The sequence below is a fragment of the Trachinotus anak genome, unplaced genomic scaffold (genome assembly GCF_046630095.1).
Source record: "Trachinotus anak isolate AG129_WGS33_773 ecotype Australia unplaced genomic scaffold, CSIRO_AGI_Tana_v1 ptg000025l, whole genome shotgun sequence".
Lineage (NCBI taxonomy): Eukaryota > Metazoa > Chordata > Actinopteri > Carangiformes > Carangidae > Trachinotus > Trachinotus anak.
In genome coordinates this window covers 14,790,059-14,811,145 of record NW_027273876.1, presented here as the reverse complement: position 1 = coordinate 14,811,145, position 21,087 = coordinate 14,790,059, and the positions used below count along the sequence as shown (strand labels likewise).

The 21,087-nt window shown below is 39.4% G+C and overlaps 1 protein-coding gene across 3 annotated transcripts; it reads right to left on the bottom strand.

The window, feature by feature from the left end:
- Positions 1-137: 137 nt before the first annotated feature.
- Positions 138-6,917, bottom strand: meiob (meiosis specific with OB-fold). Of its 3 annotated transcripts, none has more exons than XM_071463000.1 (15): positions 6,800-6,917; positions 6,389-6,493; positions 6,154-6,211; positions 5,824-5,955; positions 5,253-5,325; positions 4,924-5,119; positions 3,361-3,461; positions 3,104-3,156; positions 2,834-2,929; positions 2,527-2,619; positions 1,526-1,670; positions 1,233-1,419; positions 877-963; positions 719-793; positions 138-254 (listed from the first exon to the last, which is right to left on the bottom strand). In XM_071463000.1, exons 2-15 carry the CDS (start codon positions 6,452-6,454, stop codon positions 138-140), a joined length of 1,479 nt encoding a protein of 492 aa, XP_071319101.1. In that variant the 5' UTR covers positions 6,455-6,493; positions 6,800-6,917. The 3 variants fall into 3 exon arrangements, with proteins under 3 accessions (XP_071319101.1, XP_071319102.1, XP_071319103.1); XM_071463001.1 differs by having other exon boundaries at positions 1,526-1,643; XM_071463002.1 differs by lacking the exon at positions 138-254 and having other exon boundaries at positions 258-793.
- Between the last annotated feature and the right edge of the window lie 14,170 nt (positions 6,918-21,087).

The window sequence follows — 21,087 nt, the reverse complement described above, 5'->3', positions numbered from 1 at the left end:
ACACTAACACCTTGTGATTATGACGTTATTTCACTGCAGGACATAATTCAGGCTACAGTTTCCACCGCACGACAGGAGAAATATGAGAAGTTATGATTACCTTTAGTTGTTTGTGTTGATGTCAAGTCTGCACGTCCCTATAATGTGTCCCTCGGCAACATACGAAGATGTTTTAAAAGTTCCGTGTTCATAATCATTGCAGTACTGCCATCTACCGACCAAACTTGCTTTATCGTAGGAAGAAAAACGGACAACTGTAAAAGACAAAAGCTGTTTATTTAAATTCAGTTTATCATACAGACATGGCATCCTTTTAGTCAAAGTATACCTAAATTATAAAAGTTTAATTATAAAACTGTCTCAGTCACTAGGACTAAGTATTTGAACTCTGGTTGCTCATTAAATTTCATTTTATGGAACAGTAACAGTTGCTTGATGTATTTCACATTACAAACAGTACATTCTTAATTATATAGATATATAAATATATATTTCAATAAATAAGCCAAATAAATAATAAATGTAGAGAACGTATCATTCCACAAAGCACATACTGTGTACACATACATTTCCCATGTTAACATCTTCATCAACAACAGAAAAGAGCAGGTAAAGCAGACAACTATAACTGCAACATGTGTTTTCCTGCTTGGTCAGTGTGTGTGTGTGTGTGTGCTAATCACAGGCACTACAATAAGGCAGACATGTGCTGTTTCACCTCCCCTGGGTCGGCAAGTGAGCAGGCCATGACCACCCCCCTGATCCCAGTCCTCATCTTAGTGGAAGGGAGGATCTGAAACATATTGTAAAAGTTTTTTAACATGGGATTTGTTTTTATAGCCAATGCACAAGGCATAGAATCAAAAGCTTCAGTACCTTCACATATATTTTGCATCTCTCCAAAAGAAATTTCCACTTCATTGCAGTTCGCTCATCATCAGTCAAACTGGTGAACTCGTCGGTCTGCAACAGATGAAATGGAAATGCTATTCATCACACATGCATAACATTTAATGTGGTGGATTTAATACATTCAGCCAACAGCAAATATTTCCTGACTTTCCCGACCTGCACAGAATTTGAACTATCTGGAAAATAACTTAGTTGGAAACAAACAGAAGACATTTTCAACATGGACCACCATGCATCTGTCTATTCCTATGTTCTTTAATTAACAGAGGGGCTTCTGCTAGGGGCATCTTATAATCATTTTTCTGTAAAGCAGTACTGACTGTGCAGCCAAGTGTCTTCTCTGCCACTGGACTCCTGAGGGTGCAGGCATGCAGGGTGCCGGTGTGGTCCGTGAAATCCACCAGCAGGTAAAAGCCTGTGGTGGCTGACAAGGCTTGGTCCCTCCCTGGACACAGCAGGTTGCAGCAGCTCCGCGCATCCTCAGTCACCTGGAACTTACACCTGGAGCTGAGACAGAAGAAAAAACAGACTAGCTCAGAGATTGTTTATTGACTGGAGTGGCATACAGATCATTGTTTTAATGCTTCCGTTCCAGCCACTTGTGTGCACTTACCACTGTGTCCTGATGACTTTTGAAACAGAGGAATCAAGGTCGAGCCTGGAGATGAAGCTATATGTGATGCCAAAGAAAGCCTCGGGATTCTCTCGGGCCTTCTCCTTCAGCTGGCGCACTGTGTAAACATCAATGATGGAATCCACTGCAGAGACAGAAGCAGCACCACATATCCATGTCTGCAGACTCTCTCTTTGGAAAACAGCTGCACTTGCCACTGATAATTTGATGTGTTACATCAGGAAAAATTAAATGACAGGGTGGTGTTATACTATGTATCATTTTCATGGTCAACAAAACCCTTTAAAGGACTAAATCCAAGAATGTGTTATTCCACCTCTGAGTGCTCACGGACTCCCACAAGTCAAATGGCTCACAAATATAAAGTTTCACTTAAATAAAAATCTTAGTTCTGAACTAAAACACCTGGGCAGTGAAGAAGTTCAGTCTTACAACTGCTTGTGTTCATTTTCAAGAAGAAACTTCTTAGCCAGTGCAACAGTGTGGCTCACTGATGTGTTTCCATTAGTTTTTGTACAATAATGGAGGTCTATGGCACAGAGGCACAGGCCACACAGGCAGTACTTGTCAAAGGGTCAAGTCATTGTTAGTTTTGGTCTTTTCATTGGCTTTAATGGCGGTAAGAAAAATATAGAAAATCACAAGCTTTTTCCTTTTAAAGCACAAAAATATGATTTCAGCCAGATTGGACTCATTAGTTGATCATTATATATGTGGTGTTGTCTGATTTTTATATTACTTTTTTTACAGTTCTCAAGATTTTACAAGTACCTTCTGTCAAGGAGTCCAATTACAGTACATATTTGTACTGTCTATTAAAGTATGATCCAAGAATAATTCAAAAGAGAGAAAGAAAGGAAAAAGTATGAGATTGAAAAGCTGAGACGTGAAATAAAAAGAGCATTTTACATCATGGTCCAGAGAGACTCATTCTGACACTGACAGCATCAAAGTGAGGGGAATTCCTCACTATAACCCACCAGGCACATCCTCTGGCTTCTCATCTTGATCCAGAGCTCCAGACTCAGACACTTGTTTAGCATAGCTGAACAGCAGGCTGGCCTCCCTGGTGTCTGAGAGCAAATTATGATTGACTTTGACATGTATTCCTTACTGAAAATATTCTACACAGCAGTAGGAGGACGATATCTTTTTCCCCAAACCTGTATGCCAGAGCTGGTTGGTTTGTTTCCCAAAACAGTGTTTCAGTTTTCTTTTTGTTAAAGGCACATTAAATGGTTGTATCAGATCCTGTTTTTGTGGCTGTAATATGTTGTAATATCTTACCAGGGTTGACGGTGATAATGGTTTTCGAGTTAACAGTTGCTGCCATGCCGTTGCGAAAGCTGTCAAAGCTAATCTTTGCGTCAGCTATGAAGAGAACTTTGAATAAAGAATCAAAGTTAAAACAACAGTAAGTTCTTAAACACAAACACACAATCACATCTCAGGTATCCATGTCCATGTGTCTCTCTTGTAAAGTATGTTAATGGGACATGACAGGCTGGAATAACGATTCCTTTTGTGGCTGAGAATGAGCAGCAGCCGTCAACCTACCCGTCTCCTTGGGTATCCAAGTTTGCACAAGCTGAATGACTTCTCTGTCCCAGCTGTGAGTGAAACAGAGGTCAGGGAGAGCACAGTGAAAATCAAACACACATGCAGTTCGGTGGGTTAATCTAAAGCTTCATGTCACCAAAGTAAATTTATGGCAACCTAAAGATACACTGGGGCCAACAAGATGGAATATGGCACAAAAGCAACAAAAGTAATAAATAATTCATTTTCCAAATTAATAAATGGCTATGACGCACCAGACGAGGGGGAAGGAAGAGACAGAGTCATCAAAGAGCTTCACTTCCAGTCTCTGCCCTTTGCGACCGTCTGAAGTGGTGAACTGCTTTGGCTCTCCGCACTGAAAAAGTAAACAGAATCATCTGAAGTTCCTATCATGTTATCTTCCCTTCATGTAAATAAAAAAAAAAAAAAAATGCAGCGATATTAAGGACAGGATCTGGCCTCTTTGTGAACTCATCTTTAGAGCCATTATGGTATTTTGGTATGTTCCAAGCAAACAACAAGCATACCACCATGTAACCACACAGACAAAACTGACACAATGTTGTCTGTTAGGCAATTTATAAGATAATAAATTAAGTACATTTAGAAAAGTTTGACCTAATATTTGCTCAGCAGCTACGATTTTTGTTGAAAATGTCCTGAATCAGGCTTATCAGGCTTCCCCACCACGGCCTCAGTGATGGGCTCTATGACTTTTCCATGACCGATTTTCATAAGGTCACATCGGAGCACTGTTAAACAACCCTTCCCTCCTTGTTAATGTTGTTTTTCAGCTCAGGAAACTTTAACAGCCTATTTTCCAGCATAGTTGAGCTTACTGTGGAGAAAAAGACAGCTGTAAAACCACTATCTAATGCAAACAGTGTGTGAGAAAAGTTGGAAAATATGTTCCGGTTTATTCCTGTAGAGTGAATCATTAGTAAAACTTTTTAATTTAATATGTGGAATATCAATAATCTGCATATTCCCATAGAAAACAACTCTCAAAAATTCATAATATCCCCCAAAAATTTCATGACCAGTTTGAACAGTGATTGATTCAACAACAAAAACTTATTATGAGTGCACCACAATCCTACTCTATCGGCAGATCAGAATCTTCACTGCAGGATTAAACTGAAGACCTCAGCTCACATGGTTTTAAAGGAAACATCCATCCTAAAACACAGGCAGCTATCAGGCTTATTATGATCATTTATTGGCCAAACATGAACAAGGTAACATGATTTTTAACATTTTCCACTTCCTGTCTTGGCTCTATTTTGTGATTTAGACGTACAATCAATTAAAACAGTCACAGGAGAAAAGTAGATGCCTTTTTCTTCATCAAGTGTGACTCTACATCAAGTGTGGCAGCCATAATGCTAAGCTAAGCTAAACTTAATATCTAACAGGAACACGACAATGGTTTTTCATCTAATGAGTTTATTTCCTAAAATGTTGAACTATTTCTTTAAGATCCTCTTTAGTGTCCTGCACACTTTAGTGTTTTTCTCAGACTTTTATGTTTTACTTCACAGGAAAAACACGCTGGCGTTATTATCACCATCATTCAACTCTCTACATGTGATACGGATAAGCATTCTGGGAAATTTATGAAATTACTACCACAAGTAGAAGTCACTGAGGCAGGTTGATGGAAATGTGGGCACGGTAAAAAAGTTAATTAAGAAATAATGTAATGCTAATGTAAAAAGCAACTCCTAAACGGATATATAAAAACCTGAGGGTCTCTAAAAGTGAACTTTCCTTTAGCATTATCTAATAGTGAAGACTGTGGCTTTGCCATACCCTACCGATTTCACTGCAGCCAGTATATTTATCATTGTGCCATCCAGTCGCTGCCCATTGGCCTCAATGTCTCCCAGAGAGTAGAAATCTCTTGAGTCCTTCACTGGCAGATGCATCAGTGGGAGCAACCTGTCGATGGTGTCCATGTCAGCACACAGACACACCTGGGAATGAGCCTCTGTCACCAGCAGCCTGTAGTGGCTGAGACAGCAGATACAGGCCTCTGAACCAGTGAGTCTTTTGACACTGTCGTCAGGTATTACACACTGTTACATCATGCTTTACACAGCATTACAGCCCAGCACCGTTCTCGTTCTTGTGAAGTGTCAATTACCTTGGTGTCGTAGGACAGAATCTGTCCCCTTTCTCTGGGTCTTTGTTGGTAACCAAAGAATTTTCAATTGTGACTGAAAAAAATGATAACAAACAATTTTATGCATTGATATTTCACTGTGTATCTATGCTAATTTTCTAACCATCATTACTAAATAAACTATGGATAAGTATTCAACTTAAAAAAAAAAGGCAATGCTTGTTCTTGTGCAGCTTGATTTTCAGTCTGCAAGTAGAGACACACCTCACAGAATGCCAATTTATTAAAACAGGAGGCTGATTTTTCTCTATAACTAATCAATATTTTAACAGTCAAGAGCTTTGACTTTCTAGCCTTAATTTATTGATAATTAAGCACTCAAAATTAGCAGGTTTTGAAGTAAACAAGACACTAGTCAAAGCTGGACATGGCCAGAGCTCCATTTTGTACTATTTGGATGAATCTGGAAACTATAACTGATTAAAAAACTTTAAGCACCTCTGAGGCATTTCATATAAATAAATAACTATATATATACTTTACCAAATTCTCAAGAGGTTTAAGGTTTATGGGAACTTTAACACGTCCTCACCACAGTCTCCGATGCTGAAGCTGCTGGACAGCCCATTTATATAGCCGTCGTTTCCCCAGGCTGTCACATTAATGAAGAAGTCTGGTGAGTCCTTAATGGTGAAGCCAAAAGTAAATCTGTCCGTGCCAATATCTGAAATTCAGTCATACATGTTTGGTTAGTGTTGCAGTTCATTGGGGAAGAGGAAAAGTTCAGAAAAGGGATATTTATTTATCTAGCCAGAAGAGGGGGCTGGTGTACAAGAGACTAGAGTGCAGAGTTGGTGCTGGTTGGAGGAATGTATCTTTGAAAATAACACCATGGGTGCACTAATACAAAGAAGACACCAACTTTTTCTGTCAGGGAAGCTTTTTACATCAGTTTTCCCAATGACGATGCCTGCCACTTTCTGGGGAAACAAAACATTACACGGATGTAGACTTGTTTACTTTAACAGTTCAACACAACAGAACATAACAAAAGTAAGAAAATAGTTCCAACAATACACAACCATAGTTGAATTAGCTGTTGCTACAACAGAAAGGTATGAAATTACTGTAACTGTCTGAACATCATGTGAACTCACCGGATGAGAGAAATTGGGATGCAGTTCTGAGATGGCAATGATGGTAGCCATTTTGTTATTATTCATAGTCCCAGTCCAGCTTTTTTAAAATCACATTTACAGACTCTTCAAAGTGAAGTAAAACAAATAAAACAATGAGATGACATTTGTGTTTGAATTTCACCACGATAAAAGAGCTTATTTAAGCATTTCCTGTTTTCTAACACTAACTTATACCAGAGCCATTAGCTTAAAACCAATAAATAACAATTAATTGTTCGTTAAGTGGCTAGCATTAGCTAACAATGGAATAACCCTAATGTTACTTGTTCACAGTTTTTATCGTTTATTATTACGCCTAGTTTGATTAAAACTGCATAAGACATTTTGCTGTTTCAATTTTATTTGTATTTTTTTTTTTTTTTTTTTTACCTGGGTCTGTTTTCCTTACTCTTTTTTCGCGGCAAAGATTTTTTACACGCCACATCTGTGGGACATAAATGCTGCCTTCACATGCAGTCGGAAATTTCACTTAAAAAAGCGTCAAACAAACAAACCAGGTCAAAAATAATTCCAAAGGCCCAGTGAAATGTATTCAACTGCTGTACACAGTTTCTTTCTAAGATAAAATACATACCAGATATTTGAAGAACCAAGACAACTCTCCTTTATTTGAAGCCAACAATAAAATACAACATCCTCTTCCAGTGCCTTATTATTTTGCTGTACACGCTGCGAGCTGATGTTCAGTCATGGAGTAAGAAATTTATGAGAATCAAAAACATGTCTGTGTTTTAAGGTTCATCTTATGGGAGAAAATATGTTGTATTTGGTAATGTTCACCTGTATGAAAAGGTGAGTTTTATATTATATTTCTTATTTTATATTATATTTTTCCCTCCATAAGGACTAATTTCACACTCGCAATCACATCCTATAAATATCAAGTAAGAATAAATGCAAAGTCACCCTTTTTCGTAACTGTGATCAATTAAAAAATTCATTTCATTACACATTTTGCACAGGGCTTTTAAGACTAGTGACTAGAGTTTAACATGATGTTGCCTTGCGTGAAATCTACAGTTTCAACACACTTTCAGTAAACATCTATAGCTGAGCAAACATGCAGTGAAATGGGAGCGAACAATACAACCACTATCACTCATGGATCAATTGACTGGAAGCTGTCAGTTATATAGGCTACACACTTTCACACACGTACTTGCACACTGTATGAGTCATTTCTTTAAAAGTCTCCACTGAGAAAAGCATCCCTGCGTCCCAGACTTTGATATTGCCTCTGTAATCCATCCCAGTCATCATACCCAGCGTGGGATTTGCTCTCAGACGGCTTCGCTGAGATGAATTTGACAGTTTCCTGGTTTTGTTTTGATAGCACAAAGCTGAATTTGACATGTGATACTGTCTTATACACTTACACGGGAATCAAAAGGTGAAACAGTAAACCCTCATTCACACAGCCTTGTTCCTCTTCCACAGTGACTAATCTTTGTGGTTGGGCTTTTGGATCAGCTCTGTCTCTGTCCCTGTGACTAATGCTGATTTTCAGGCAGTAATATGTCTGTTGATGTGATTTTATAGTTCCTAATCTCTCACAAAAACAACTTAGCGGCAGACATAAAGGCATTTTATAATACAATAACACAACACGGTGGAATGGCTTTTTAGCAGACAGCCTGATGTTTTATGTTCCATCAATATATTGATACACTTTTAATGTTGTATAATGTAAAACTGGACTGATTAAATACACTGAACATTTACCTACGCGGAGGAATCGATTTCTCGATGTATTCACACCAGTGGCTATTCAAATGACACAAAATTTCAAATTCTAATTTCATTAGGTTTTTCAGACTACAGTTTGTGAGTCCATTAATCACAGCAGCACTGTAAAGCACCATCAGATCAATCAAGTGAAGCTTGCTATTGGTTCAACGATTTATTCATAATGAATTCATAGTCTCTGTTAATCTGTCGTTAATCATGCTTTGATCCAATATTCAGCAGGTTCTTTTAAGAGATTTTAACAACTATTTGGATGTCTTTATGATGAGCAGTCATTCAAGGGTTGCTTCTGATGGCATGTCCTTGTTCAGTGCAGGGCATCTGCAGGGCTGCAGACACAGTCGCTGCAGGAAAGAGCTGTGATTGGGTGGCCTCTCTGCCTCAGGTCGGCTCCCTGGAGGGTCTGCAGCCGCCTGACCACTCCTCCACTATTAATCTATCATCTCACTGTGTGTGTGTGTGTGTGTGCTGTTTTCTCTGCATGTGTGGCTGCATACAGTAAAGCTATGTGTCGTGCGTATACCTGCCATATTCCCTGCCACAAGGGTATAAAGAACACAAGGCTGTTCAAAATGAAGAAAATTTTGTTCTATAGGAAATGAGGAAAATAACTGCTGTAATCTGCAGTGATACTTTAAGTGGTTATGACATTGAAGTAGTAATAATAGTAGTACAAAGTAACATACTTTCAGGTGTGCAGCCATATTAAAGGTGCCCAGCAGTTAGTTAAAGCTGCAGTATGTAACTTTTTAGTTGAAATCTGCAAAACACATCTTAATGTGGAAAAGTTTCTGAGCGAGCCTCGCCTTTCAAACATATACAGGTAAATGTGTGAATGTTGTAAATGAATTTCTCTATGTGACTGTATAGCTGCCATGTTGGCCAAGTCTCACCTGCAAAAGATTCATTCAGAGAGTTTCAAGTTAGATTATATAAATATTAAATAAAAGAACATATAAATGAAGAATTAAACGAGTACTCCACCAGTTTTGCAATTGTACTCATATAACATTTCTGGACTCATGGCAGACGGTTCACAAGATATCATCCTTTGATTCCAGTCACACTCTTATCACTTCTCAGTCTTGTCAAAACCTGATGCATACATTACCCACACTGCAACTCCAATGCTGACACTTTGGTTACAGTAGTGTTATGCTAGCAGTGAGGTTGCTAGCCTCAAGCACAAATGGAGAGTGGGCTCCAGCGGTTTGGTAAGATCAATTCTTTCTAACACTCACCACATTTTTTTCCTCCATTTTCTAACTAGTAGTCTTGAATCCTGACCAACACTGACTCAAGTGACATCAGGTATCGAGGCATTTTACGATATTTTCGCACAGCGCCCTCTGGAGACACAAAAAGCTTTCTACAAACCTGACCCACAGACCTGCAAACAAACTGATGTGTAAAATCACTGGTGTTCCCCTTTTAAAAAAAGATGTAATTTACTTCGGTGCCATGGTTAGCATGGTAGACAGAAAGTACAACACACACACACAAAAAATGCTCAGCTTAACAGGATTTCTTCTTTTGTTTTCCAGCTCATGCTTCAAATACGACATGTAAAGACACTTCTGAAGCAAATATTGTACTTTATTTATCAGTTAACAGCTATAGTTATTAATTACTTTGCAGAATATGAGCATATAAAACAAGATGCATTTTTATTTATAACATTTAATAACTAAGCAGCTACATAGCTCTAGCTATATTATGTCCACCCTAACCAGCCACGGCATTAAAATACATCAGTATCACACATCAGAAGTAAAAACACGTCACAATATAATAATATGATATTAAACTATAAATACGGACAGGAGCTGTATATCAGCCCCCAGACTTAAGTGCATTTCATGCCAAATTTTTTTTACATTGTGGTGCTTTTACTAAAGCAAAAGCTCTGAATACTTCCTGTTGTAATTTTGCAGCTGTCCATGGACCTCCACGATGGCACCAGAAAGACAGGAGACTTGTGGTTAAACTCACTCTGTATAAAACATGAGAACAGAGGTGGAAGTAAAAACACCAGTGATTGCTCAGAGGCACGGCAGCACAAAGACAACACAAAACCGAGCCCAAGTCCTTTTAGCGCTGCACAAATAGAAAGTATGTGACAGTATGTGCATATTACCTCTGCAGTTGTCTGTGTGTTCTTTGTCTAACAGCAGAGCTGTGCAGACTTATGGTTTGATCTAAATGACAAGGAAGTCTAAAAACTGGTACATTATATCCGTGTGACATAAATATAAATTGTGCACAGGAAGTGGGTAGACAAGTTGTAGCATTTAGGTTGGTGAACCAAAAGGGTTTAAGTTCACATGCAAGCATGCACACATATGTATGAGGGCACACATGCAAAGACAATAGGGCTATTGTTAAGAATGAAGTAAGTAGTTTCAGTGCACCAACTCCTGAAAGAGATATTCTGTCAGGATCTAATGGAACCAATCATCATTATTTTATTGAATCCGATCATTAAAACATATTGTGCTATATGCACAGGGCACGGACGTGAGCAATACCTTGGCATGGCCCGAGCATCTACATCCAAGGATAGCTTTTGCAGTCATTGGCAGCAGCCTGAGCGGTCTTTATTGGCTTCCAGAAGTGGAAGTCGTCCAAACTACAAGTATGTGTACGCTGTAATTTCCCCGCCACCTGTGTGACTGAATATACTGTAGCTGCTGCACCACTGCTCACAGCCGCTGAGTCCAGCTGGGCTCTGCTAGAACAATGCACTCTGTCTCTTCATCCTCGTGTCCAGCGAGACGGGGCTATATGGCTGTGGAGGAAACCTTAAATGATGTTAATAACGTGCTGTTGAAAAGCAGCACGGAGGAAGAAATCAGTGGCATGCATGATGTCAGCTCCCATCAATATGCCACCATGTTGAGGTAATGGGAGGAACACTGTAGCGATGGTCATGTTTTTACTATGACTGCATGTTCGATGTGGTATTAGCTGATTTAAAGGCTTCTTTTTTTTTCAGGTCAAACCTATGAAACCCACCGGAATCATTACATTACATGACATTAAAAACAAAAAGAAAAATAAGGTTAAAAAAAAACTGAAACATAAAGTCTTTTCATTTGCAGTGTGTTTCCAGTGGACATTTCCATGCTGTTACTGAACGTTAACGTGCATCTCGTTTTGATCCAGCTGTGGTTTGGATTCTTTTATGTCACTGTTGACACAAAACAGGTACCACCAGCTACACACCCAACATGTTTTCTATCTTCTTGCTGTCTGGTATGCACAGCATGGGCCTCGATCCAAATGTGTGGTGTGCTTAACAACAATGAGCAGTGGAGAAATTCATCTCGCTTCACAAAGCTCTCTCCAGCCATCGGGGATGCCATCATGGAGGTCGAGTTGTGTGTTGGCTATGCATAAATAACGGCAAAAAGTTCAAATTAAATACTGAATTTTGTTTACATGGAGACAATAGGAGTCCACTGCTAATATTCTCATAATAGCTGTCAATTTGTACTGAAAAAAATAAGCGGAAATAGGATATTAGAAAAAAAAAGATATCACAAAAAAGTTTCTTAAGGTGGCAAACTGTGAAAAAGGACAATGGAAACAGATAGCCTGTATGACTATAATGTCACCGTCTACTAAAGCTGCTACTGCTGAGGAGACTCAAGATACCAGCAAACTTCAGATCTGTGTGGAGTGATGAGGACACTGTAACCTTCCTCAAGTTAAAACATGAAACAAACAGAAATGCCACATCTCTATCACATCACATTGTTTTCCACTACCACTCTTTATTTTACATCCTCTTTTTCTTTTATAATAGTTTAATGGCTCCTGACTGGAGAATTAGCACCACCAACAGTTTATCTTGATGAACCAACTCTCCTTTGCCAGTTTTCTTGAATTTTGGTTAAAATTACTGCCGCAGTTGAACCTCGCTGAAGACAATGATAACATGTTGATGTTTAGCAGGTAGAATTTACCATGTTCACCATGCCAGTTTAGCATGTTAGCGTGCTAACATTCACTAAACCCAAAGTACAGCTGAGGCTGGTATAAATGACGTTAACTTTGGAAGTACTTGATTATAAACTAAAGTATTGGACAGCGCTAGATAAAAGTCTTGGGAATACCAAAGTGATTACAATTCTTTCCAAGGGGAAGATGAATGTGTGTGCCAGATGGTAATCCATCCAATAGTTGTTGAAATATCTAGTCAGTCTGGACCAAAGTGATGGAACGACCAACAAGCACACACACCAGCATTACCGTTAGCATGGCTAAAAACGGTGGCTGTTGTGAGATAGTTTTAAAACACTTATTAAAAAAACATTTGCATTTACTTTCTGTATGCCTGCATACACACCCATCTGCTCCCCATATATCATTACTTTCTGATCTGACTTTGGAAGATGTCTGGTGTGAGATGTTTTAGTATGGACAACAGTGGACTATTGTTTTATGCATCCTGAATTTGATATTCTGTGTGCAAGTTGTATGATTTGTAGTGTGTGTGCGCGTGTAGTGTGTGTGTTTAAACGTGTCTATGTGCGTGTATCTATGCACGGTTTTTACTACTGAGCATCTCTCAGTTCAAAGTTTTTATCCACCAGGACAAAAATCCCTCCTGATATACTGCCACTGTCAATTTAATGTTGCCCAGAGAAATTTTCATCCATTCATCATTTTAACTGTGGAAAGACACAGAGCTGTATTTCAGCTACACCAGAGTCCATCCCGCTGCCCCAGTCTATCACAAACATCTTCACAAACGTCTTCACAATATCCACTGGTTAGGTAGTTTCCCTCTGACAGGCGCTGACAAAAATATCTCATTCCAGTATTTTTTTTTTAATTAAGAAAAAAAATCCTTGAAGCTTTTCTTCCCCCTCAAATGAGGGGAGAAGCACATTTCTTCAATTATTTCTGAGTGATATATGAAACAGAAGCTTTCATTTCTTTGCCGCATGTGTTCCACTGAACAATGAAATCATTATATTCTGGAGCATCGCCCCCTAAAAATGGTACAAAGCAGGACACAGTTTCACGCTATATGACAATAATGGCATTTATGAGCTGATTGTTAAATTATTTCAGTGTTGCTTTGTTAAGGTGCTGATTTTACGGCATGTGGTGGGGCTGATGGTCTGTGTAAAGTGTCATAAGGCCTCCACATATGCAGACAAGCTGATTTTCTGTTATTCACAATGGAACATAACATCAGTAGAGTTTCATTAGTGAATTAAATATGCCATGTTTGAATAGCAGTGACATCAAGTCTAGTAAAATACTCACTGTTTGGAATATAAAACTCATTATGGTGTATTATTGAACCTATAGTAAGACTTTGACTTTCCCATGAGTACCACATTTGCTCATGAATCATTTGTATTTTTTTTCTTTCCAAGAACGCACTCTCTGGAATTTTAGTCCTCTAAATTACTGGTGCTATGGTTAGAAATGCTCAGTGGAGGTTCAAGAAACTCAGAGTAACAATATAAAATTAATATCAGCTCTGTATTTTTATGCACAGCTCCATTATTTATGTTCCTTGTGTGGTTGCAAGCGTCTCTGTTTTTCCTCTTCCTTGCTTTTATCCCTTTTATTTATTGAAGTTATGATCTGTTTACTGAAGGCTTTAATATGCAGACTAACTGAGACAACCAGAGCCATTGTGACTGGGATTTCTCATGACCGCAAGGTTATTCAGCCCGTTAACAAGAGATCTCTGCTCTCTGTGCTGTTCATGTTGTGCTGGTTGAGGAGATTGAGGAAGTTCTTCTGTTGCTTCCTCAGTCAGAAACTCATTAATCTACCAGAAACATTGCAGCCTGTACATATCTGATTTGTATTTCTCGAGATATTCTCTCCTGTCTCCAGTGACCCCCTGAAATGTCACCACTGAACAATGGACCAAGAGATAGTTTGACAATTAGGGAAATATTTTTTTTTATCTTTCTTGTCAAGTTTAGAGTATTGATACCTCTCGCTAATGTCCCACACAACCCCCCATAAAACCATACCTTGTTGTCTTTACACTTTTTGGTTTTTGTTCAGATCAGCCTGATATATAATGTGTTTTGTGAGTTTTAAAGGTGCTGGTCGGCAGTTTTTTTTTTCACCTTTGAACAGAGCCAGATGAGCTGTTTCCTCCTGCTTCCAGCCTTTATGGTAACTCTGCTGGCTGTAGTTTCATATTCAGTGGTCAATGATGAGAGTGGTATTGATCTTCTCTGCTAACCCCCCAGTAAGAAAGTGAAAGTGAATTTATGCTAGGCTAACCAGCTGCTGGCTGTAGCTTCATATTTAGCATATATACGGACATGAGAGTGGTATCGATCTCCAAATCAAACCTTTTGATTTTACTGCTAAGTTTGATCAATGGCTGCTTGTAAATTTTATCCGTAGACTTAATAAAAGCTTTCCTCCCGCTGAAGAACTTTGCAGGGAGAGGCCACCAGATGCTATAATAAATTGCGTAGGAGTGAGTTTTCTGAGAGCTGCTGAGAGGCGGCTCTGTTTTGCTAATACTGAAGAACAAATTGTATTCAATACAATTATAAGACAGATGCAGGAGAGATGTATCAAAGGCAGGCCTCTACAATAGCATAGCAGAAATGATCATAATGAATCCTGCATTGCGGTGCTTCACTGATGCATTAGCCGCCTGTAAGAGCGAGCCATGCCCCTCTAAACCCTATTGGATGTCACTTAGGGCCTTCTTCAAACCAAACTGCCATTAGAGGGAAAAGGCTCCGTCTCATCTGTCTCTCCCAGTTCTCTCTCTTTGGGATGGTAGTAACATCACATATGGAAGACATCATGCTTTTACAGAGCAGCTCTCCTCACCAAGAACTAATAACAGTGTGGCTACGGGTTTAATAAAAAGGAATGGAACGAATTATGGCCCCATCCCAGCCAGGGCCATCATGTTCTGAAGCGCATTAGCGGAGCCTCGGCAGCCAGTCCAGACCAGCAGAGACTGGGAGGGATGACAGAGAGAAAGGGGGAATGTGACTGGGTAGGGCCAAGCTTCCCAGCCGTAACCAGTCAGGCTGTGGGGTTTTGATGCTGTGGTACAGAGGGGGGGGGCTCACAAAGAGATGTATAGAGAGGAAACCTGTGAGCAGTGCAGAGGCAGGCTCTGCTTAGGGTGATGGGACGTCAACACCAATTTGACAAAGGATGTCAAGCTGAGTCATGATTAGAACTGAAATAAGAATATGTCCAGCTCAGCTAAATAAGTGAATACATGGGAATGTTTGTGGGGATTTAACAGAGAAGAACCCACTGAGAATGAAAGGAAAAGAGAAAAAGATGGAGAACTTTAAGAATGTAAAAGTGGAGACAAGAGAAATACTGAAGGCAGATGAGTGACTTGCTGAATGATCAAGTTAGTAAAGTAAAATAAAAGGCAAAAAGAAGAAAAGAATGTCATCTGCTTGTTGCTTTTATATTAAATCACTTTAATTCAATTCAATTTTATTTGTATATAATAGACATTATTTCAAGGCACTTTACAGGGTAAGACCTTACTTTATTATAGAGAAAAACCCAACAGTTCCCACAAAAAGCAAGCACTTGGCAAGAAGGGTGAGGAGGTGTGGGTGGTGGCAGGGGGCTCCAGACTTTTCCAGACACCAGAGTTTTCTATAATTACAATCTTTATTATTAAATACTGCATAGTTTGACCTTTTTTTCACCACTAAAAATATTCAAATTTAACAGTTGTCGGGAAAATTAATTGGTTAAATGTGTCCTGTTGAATTTCCTAGTAAACACAAGTTACTCTTACATTACTTACACTTACCATAGAAAAGCTTGAAAACACAATTTTAAATAAATGCTTTAAATCCTGCTTTATTGAGATCCATATTTGCTTGTGAGGAACCTTACAGCCACATCATGTTGATTAGGGGAACAAGGCCAATAACAGGATGCAAATCAATGCAACCAAAACAGGTGCCCACTTGTAAAAACAACCGGCGGTGAAAACTTCATGGGACACCTTTAATATATCTAACTTAACATGTGATGATGGATCACAAGTAGATATTACAGCCTAAAAGGTTGGAAGTCACGGCTTAGGGCTGCTATGAGGGTTCACTGAGTTGTACTGTAGGGTGAGCACTTACAAAATTTCTTTTCGCCATATTCTTGTGACTGAATCAATAGCAACAATCCACTTTCACTCAAAAATGGGGCAGGAACATACATATTCACATCTTTTAAAGAATTATTTTAAGTCACGAGGAGGTAGGACAAGCACTAACAAGTCTTTCTCTGCCTTGCTTACCTCATGCGTGTGAGAGGACTGTTGCTATTTTTTAATAAAAAGAAAAATGCATGAAGAAAATGTGTGAGCGCTTGCCCTACTTATTTGTAAAATTCAAATAATATTGTGACATCTGAATATATAAATTCTTTATATGGCACTTTGGCTACTCACAAGTAACAGAAACACACAACCATAATATAATACAATAACCATGGATTATTTTACATTTTATCATGAGACGCTATAAAAATAGCAATTTTGGGGTTTTTTTTTGGCTTTTTGTGCCTTTTATCATTTGACAGGATAGTGGAGACTGACAAGAAAGAGGATAGAGAGAGGGGAATGACATGCAGGAGTCAAATGTGAGCAGCTTGTGCTCACATGGTACGGGCCCCAACCACTCGGCTGTCTGGTTGCCCCCAAAAATGACTAATTTAGCAGATTATGACAGAAATGACTATTTCTCATCTTTGGGCTCCTTTGTCTTATAGTAGCTTGAAAACTCATTCAACAGGAGACTGTCAGACATTTACTAAAGCTGACATGCTGCATCCAACATAATATGGTTCATGTAGCTGCATTTTTAACCGTGATGTGCAATAATGTCAGGTAGATCCTTCTGGTCAAAGTCTTTAGTTCATTTTATTTTATTTGACATAGCTGTCTTTGACACTTACTGGGAGCCTCACCCTGATATTTCACCCTTCATGGGGGTCTCAACCCCCGCCGGGACCACCTCAGAGTTTAACCCCAGTGATCAACATCTTGATGACCGTGTTGCCTCTCGTCTATTTATGTAAATGTGAAAAGTCAATCAGGCTTGATTAAGAGACTGACGGCGCAGATGAAGACACGAGCGGAGCAGTTGGCAGTGAAAGTGGGTGCTGGCGCTTCATGGGTGGGCAAACCTGGCCCTAACCTTCAGCCCTGTATGCAGTGACATGTCTGTCCTTAGATCAGCTGCCAGTGCAGGAGATGACAGGTTAGTTCAGACCTACAGCACGGAGGGAATCCTAATGGCTCCATCAGAACAAGTGCAATGTCTGTTATGTTATATTTCATTTGACCTGTATGACACTGTTTCAGCCTCTGCCCATGATTAAGTCTGTGAAGGCAGCAGACCTATACTCAGCCAGTCACTGTCTGGGCTTTAACTTCAACAGTTTTGCTACTGTCTCCTTCACCCTTTGACTGTTTGGTCACTTGATACTGACCTCCATGCCAGCTCACCGCCTGTCTGTCTTTACAACGGGTCTGTTTTATTGAACCTACACAGACGTCTGTTATATTTGGATTAGAAGACACTAGCTCGCCTGATTTGCTCTCCCACTCTCTTTTTGGGACATTTATTTTGACCTCTAAGTCGTTTTCCCCTTCACTGTCAGTGACGTTATACTCCAGACCACCAGAGTTGGACTTCTGGTATTTCACTCTGGCCTCGGCTTTACATACCTATATGTAGGAATAATTACATCTAGAAGGGTTTTCACTGAAAGAGCTCAATGCTGCTCATTTCTGCCAGCAGCATTGGTTAAGTCAAATGCTATTGCACACTGTTTAATAAAATGATGCAGATGATTTACAGGCATAGTCATAGATTACAGGAATACTCATGGATTGTCATATAAAAAGGGCATTTCCTCATATTAATGACTTGAAAGCTAATTCATGTTTAAAACATCATCTGGGAAATTTCCCTGCTTGTTTATTTTTCAATAACACTTGATACATGTGTAAACTGGGACTCATTCATGAATAAGTGCCAGTGCAGCCCTGATATTAACCAAAATGGTCTCTGTGTAATTGATTTCCTTTCTGCCTCGTGACTACTCCAGTGCGTCAGACTGATCAACGCAGGCGAGCTGCAGCCTGGAGAGTGGTGGTTCTGAATGCAAAGGCATGTCAAGTTGGCCAAAGATACATTTGTGTTATAAAAAAGATATATTAACTCAGGCATACATGCATGCATGGGCGGTTGCAGACACACACACACACGCACACGCACACACACACACACACACACACACAAAAGCACATACATCTGCTCGCCATCCTTGTAATTGTGGCTCCATCAATATCATATTACCTGTTCCTTTAGCTGCCTATTGATCATGCCTGCAGCGGCTGTGCATGCGCTGGTTACGATGTGCTCTATTACCTGCGCGTTAGTGTCAGCCTCTCATATCAGGGAGGTGGGATTGGCTGTGCATTATGGGAGGGTTGGGGGTGGGGTGGGGTGGGGTGGGGGGATTATGGTTGTCCAGGCTGCTTATTGATCTCTGGGCATGTGAAGTGTCTCTGTCCCAGGCTTATGGCATATGGAGCATGTTATGGTGGCCTGGATAGAATGTATGGATTAGGTTTTGAACAGTATGGATTTGTAAAGGCTACTAAAATACCAAAAGTGATGGTTTTGTATTTAAGGTGGCGTTCAATTCTAACATTCAGTAGTATTTTAAATTATCCATTACAATACCAAAAATAACACAGGTTATAGCTGTGTCCAAAACACCTCCCTTGTTAGCTCAATTCCCACCATAATAAATAATCAGTACTTTATAGTGAGCAGTAAATTGCGATTTTAGACACCTATAATAACTGTTATTTTGCAGTGACATTTGCAGATTTACATAACATAATATTAGTTCATGTGTCCATATGCTTGTGCCAGCATGCTAACCTGCTTACAATTACTAATTAATATTGACCATGTTCACCATTGTTGTTTCACTTCTTAACATGCTAACTTTCACTAAACAGTACTAAACACTAAAGCACTGACCTTAAACTTACCAAGTAGTTTTTGTGCCTAAACTTAACCAAGCCATGACCATTTATTATAGTGAATATGGCAAAGACAGTACGCTTAGCCACTGTCAGGTTGGAGTTCTTGTGGAACTAGTGATTATAATCAAACTGATTTCTAATTAAGTGATTATAATCAAAGAACAGGAAACGTCAACCTCATTGTGGCGCTGGATAAAAAAATCAGGTTCATCTGCTGGGAATGTACATATACGTTCATAGCACATTTCATAGCAAGCCATCCATCCAGTGAGACCTTTACACTTGATGAAAGTAGTGCACTGACTGGCCAACTGACTTTGCCATCCCCAGAGCCATGCAAGCATAGCTGAATAACGTATACATGCTTTCAACACTAAATGTTTTAATGGTTTCAGGACACTATATATACTGTAAATTGTACACTTGGTATTTCATCACCCAAATAAAATGGTAAGAAAGTAGATATCGTGTGCTAGGGAGGGACACAATGTGGAACAACCTCTGAACATTATGTTTGACAGCTGTCTGCTGAAACCAGCCTCTGTAGATTAAATTCTTTATTTTAGATATCTCCTGACAGAGCGAGTGCTTCATGGATCCAAGAAGCTGAATGAGGAAAACAAAATCCTAACCTTCTATCCTGTCAGCGATGAATAACAGTGATGTGCCAATAGCATAGTTTTTATTAAAAGCTCCGGTATCTGTGTGGTATTTCAGTTCACTGTTATATTGTCTGAGGGCCAAGAAGTGAACGTTCACCTCTGGATGATGCTAGACTTTTACATCTATTACTTACCTTCGAGTATGAAAATGAACCTTCAATGTTCAGCTGTGTTAGTGATTATATTACCTCTGTTTAAAAATTCTAGACAGTGCTATGGGCTTGCTGATGAATTAGATGCCTGAGCTGACCAATGGGAACATCAGTAACATCAGAGCAGTCATTTCATGTAATTAAGAAATAATGATCAGTAGAAATGTTTGTCTTTCCAACATTCTCCCATCTATTGAGTGCTACTTAAAGCCATTGGTATTAATGGCTAAAATATTGGACATGTAATTTTTCTTTTTCTGTAATTTCTGGTTTGTCTTATCCCCCAAACCAAAGGATGTCAGCCTGATGTCTAAGCACCTACCTCAGAGTGACAGAAATAGCAAAACCCCACTGTATGGCCATTATGGTCTGAGAACAATGTGATATTTTGCAGCAGAAGAGTAATTATGACTTTTATTGTCAGTGCATTCATACCATATAATTTTTATTGACGATTTAAATTGTGAATGATAACTACATCTGTTTGTCGTTATAGCTGGTGATCTTCTTGTGTGTTTCCTATCATGAGGGGAAAAGAAAAAGAAAGACGGAAAATGTGTGTGGCCAATGATTTCTATTTTTATTGGGACCTCTCGTCTCATTTCTCTCCCCGGCGTTGAAGGCCTGACCTGGACACTGGACTCATTCCTTCTGTCTCCATCCTCGTCTAATCTTTTTTTTTTTTTTTTGCTCTCCCTCTCTTTCTCCATCGGCCTTTACCCATCTGTCCTGTCTGAATCTGCATTAATCTGTCTCTTTATCTCTGCATCTCTTTCCACCCTCTGCAGCAAAACTGGTGTCTGTAAATCCTGGACTGGTGTGTGTGTTTGTGTTTTCTCGTGTGTGTGTGTGTGACATGCTTCTGGTTGAACACTGACCATAAATCTCTGACCTCCTTTCAGCCTCAGAGTAAAGCGCTCTGATATTAAATAATGAGACTCGGGGAGGTGATCTGGTCCTCTGTCAGGCCCCCCGAGGGATGAGATGTGATATTGTTCCCATCTCTGCCTCCAAAGTCGGAATTAACTGTAGCCCGGCTCCCAGCAG

What these genes read in the sequence shown, in the direction of transcription:
- meiob (XM_071463000.1), bottom strand. Translation starts at nt 6,454, where the DNA reads ATGAATAATAACAAAATGGCTACCATCATTGCCATCTCAGAACTGCAT. An exon ending in CATTATCACCGTCAACCCTG is followed by an intron (nt 2,620 to 2,833) that starts GTAAGATATTAC and finishes ATTTGCTCTCAG; the next exon opens with ACACCAGGGAGGCCAGCCTG. An exon ending in AAAGTCATCAGGACACAGTG is followed by an intron (nt 1,420 to 1,525) that starts GTAAGTGCACAC and finishes CTTCTGTCTCAG; the next exon opens with CTCCAGGTGTAAGTTCCAGG.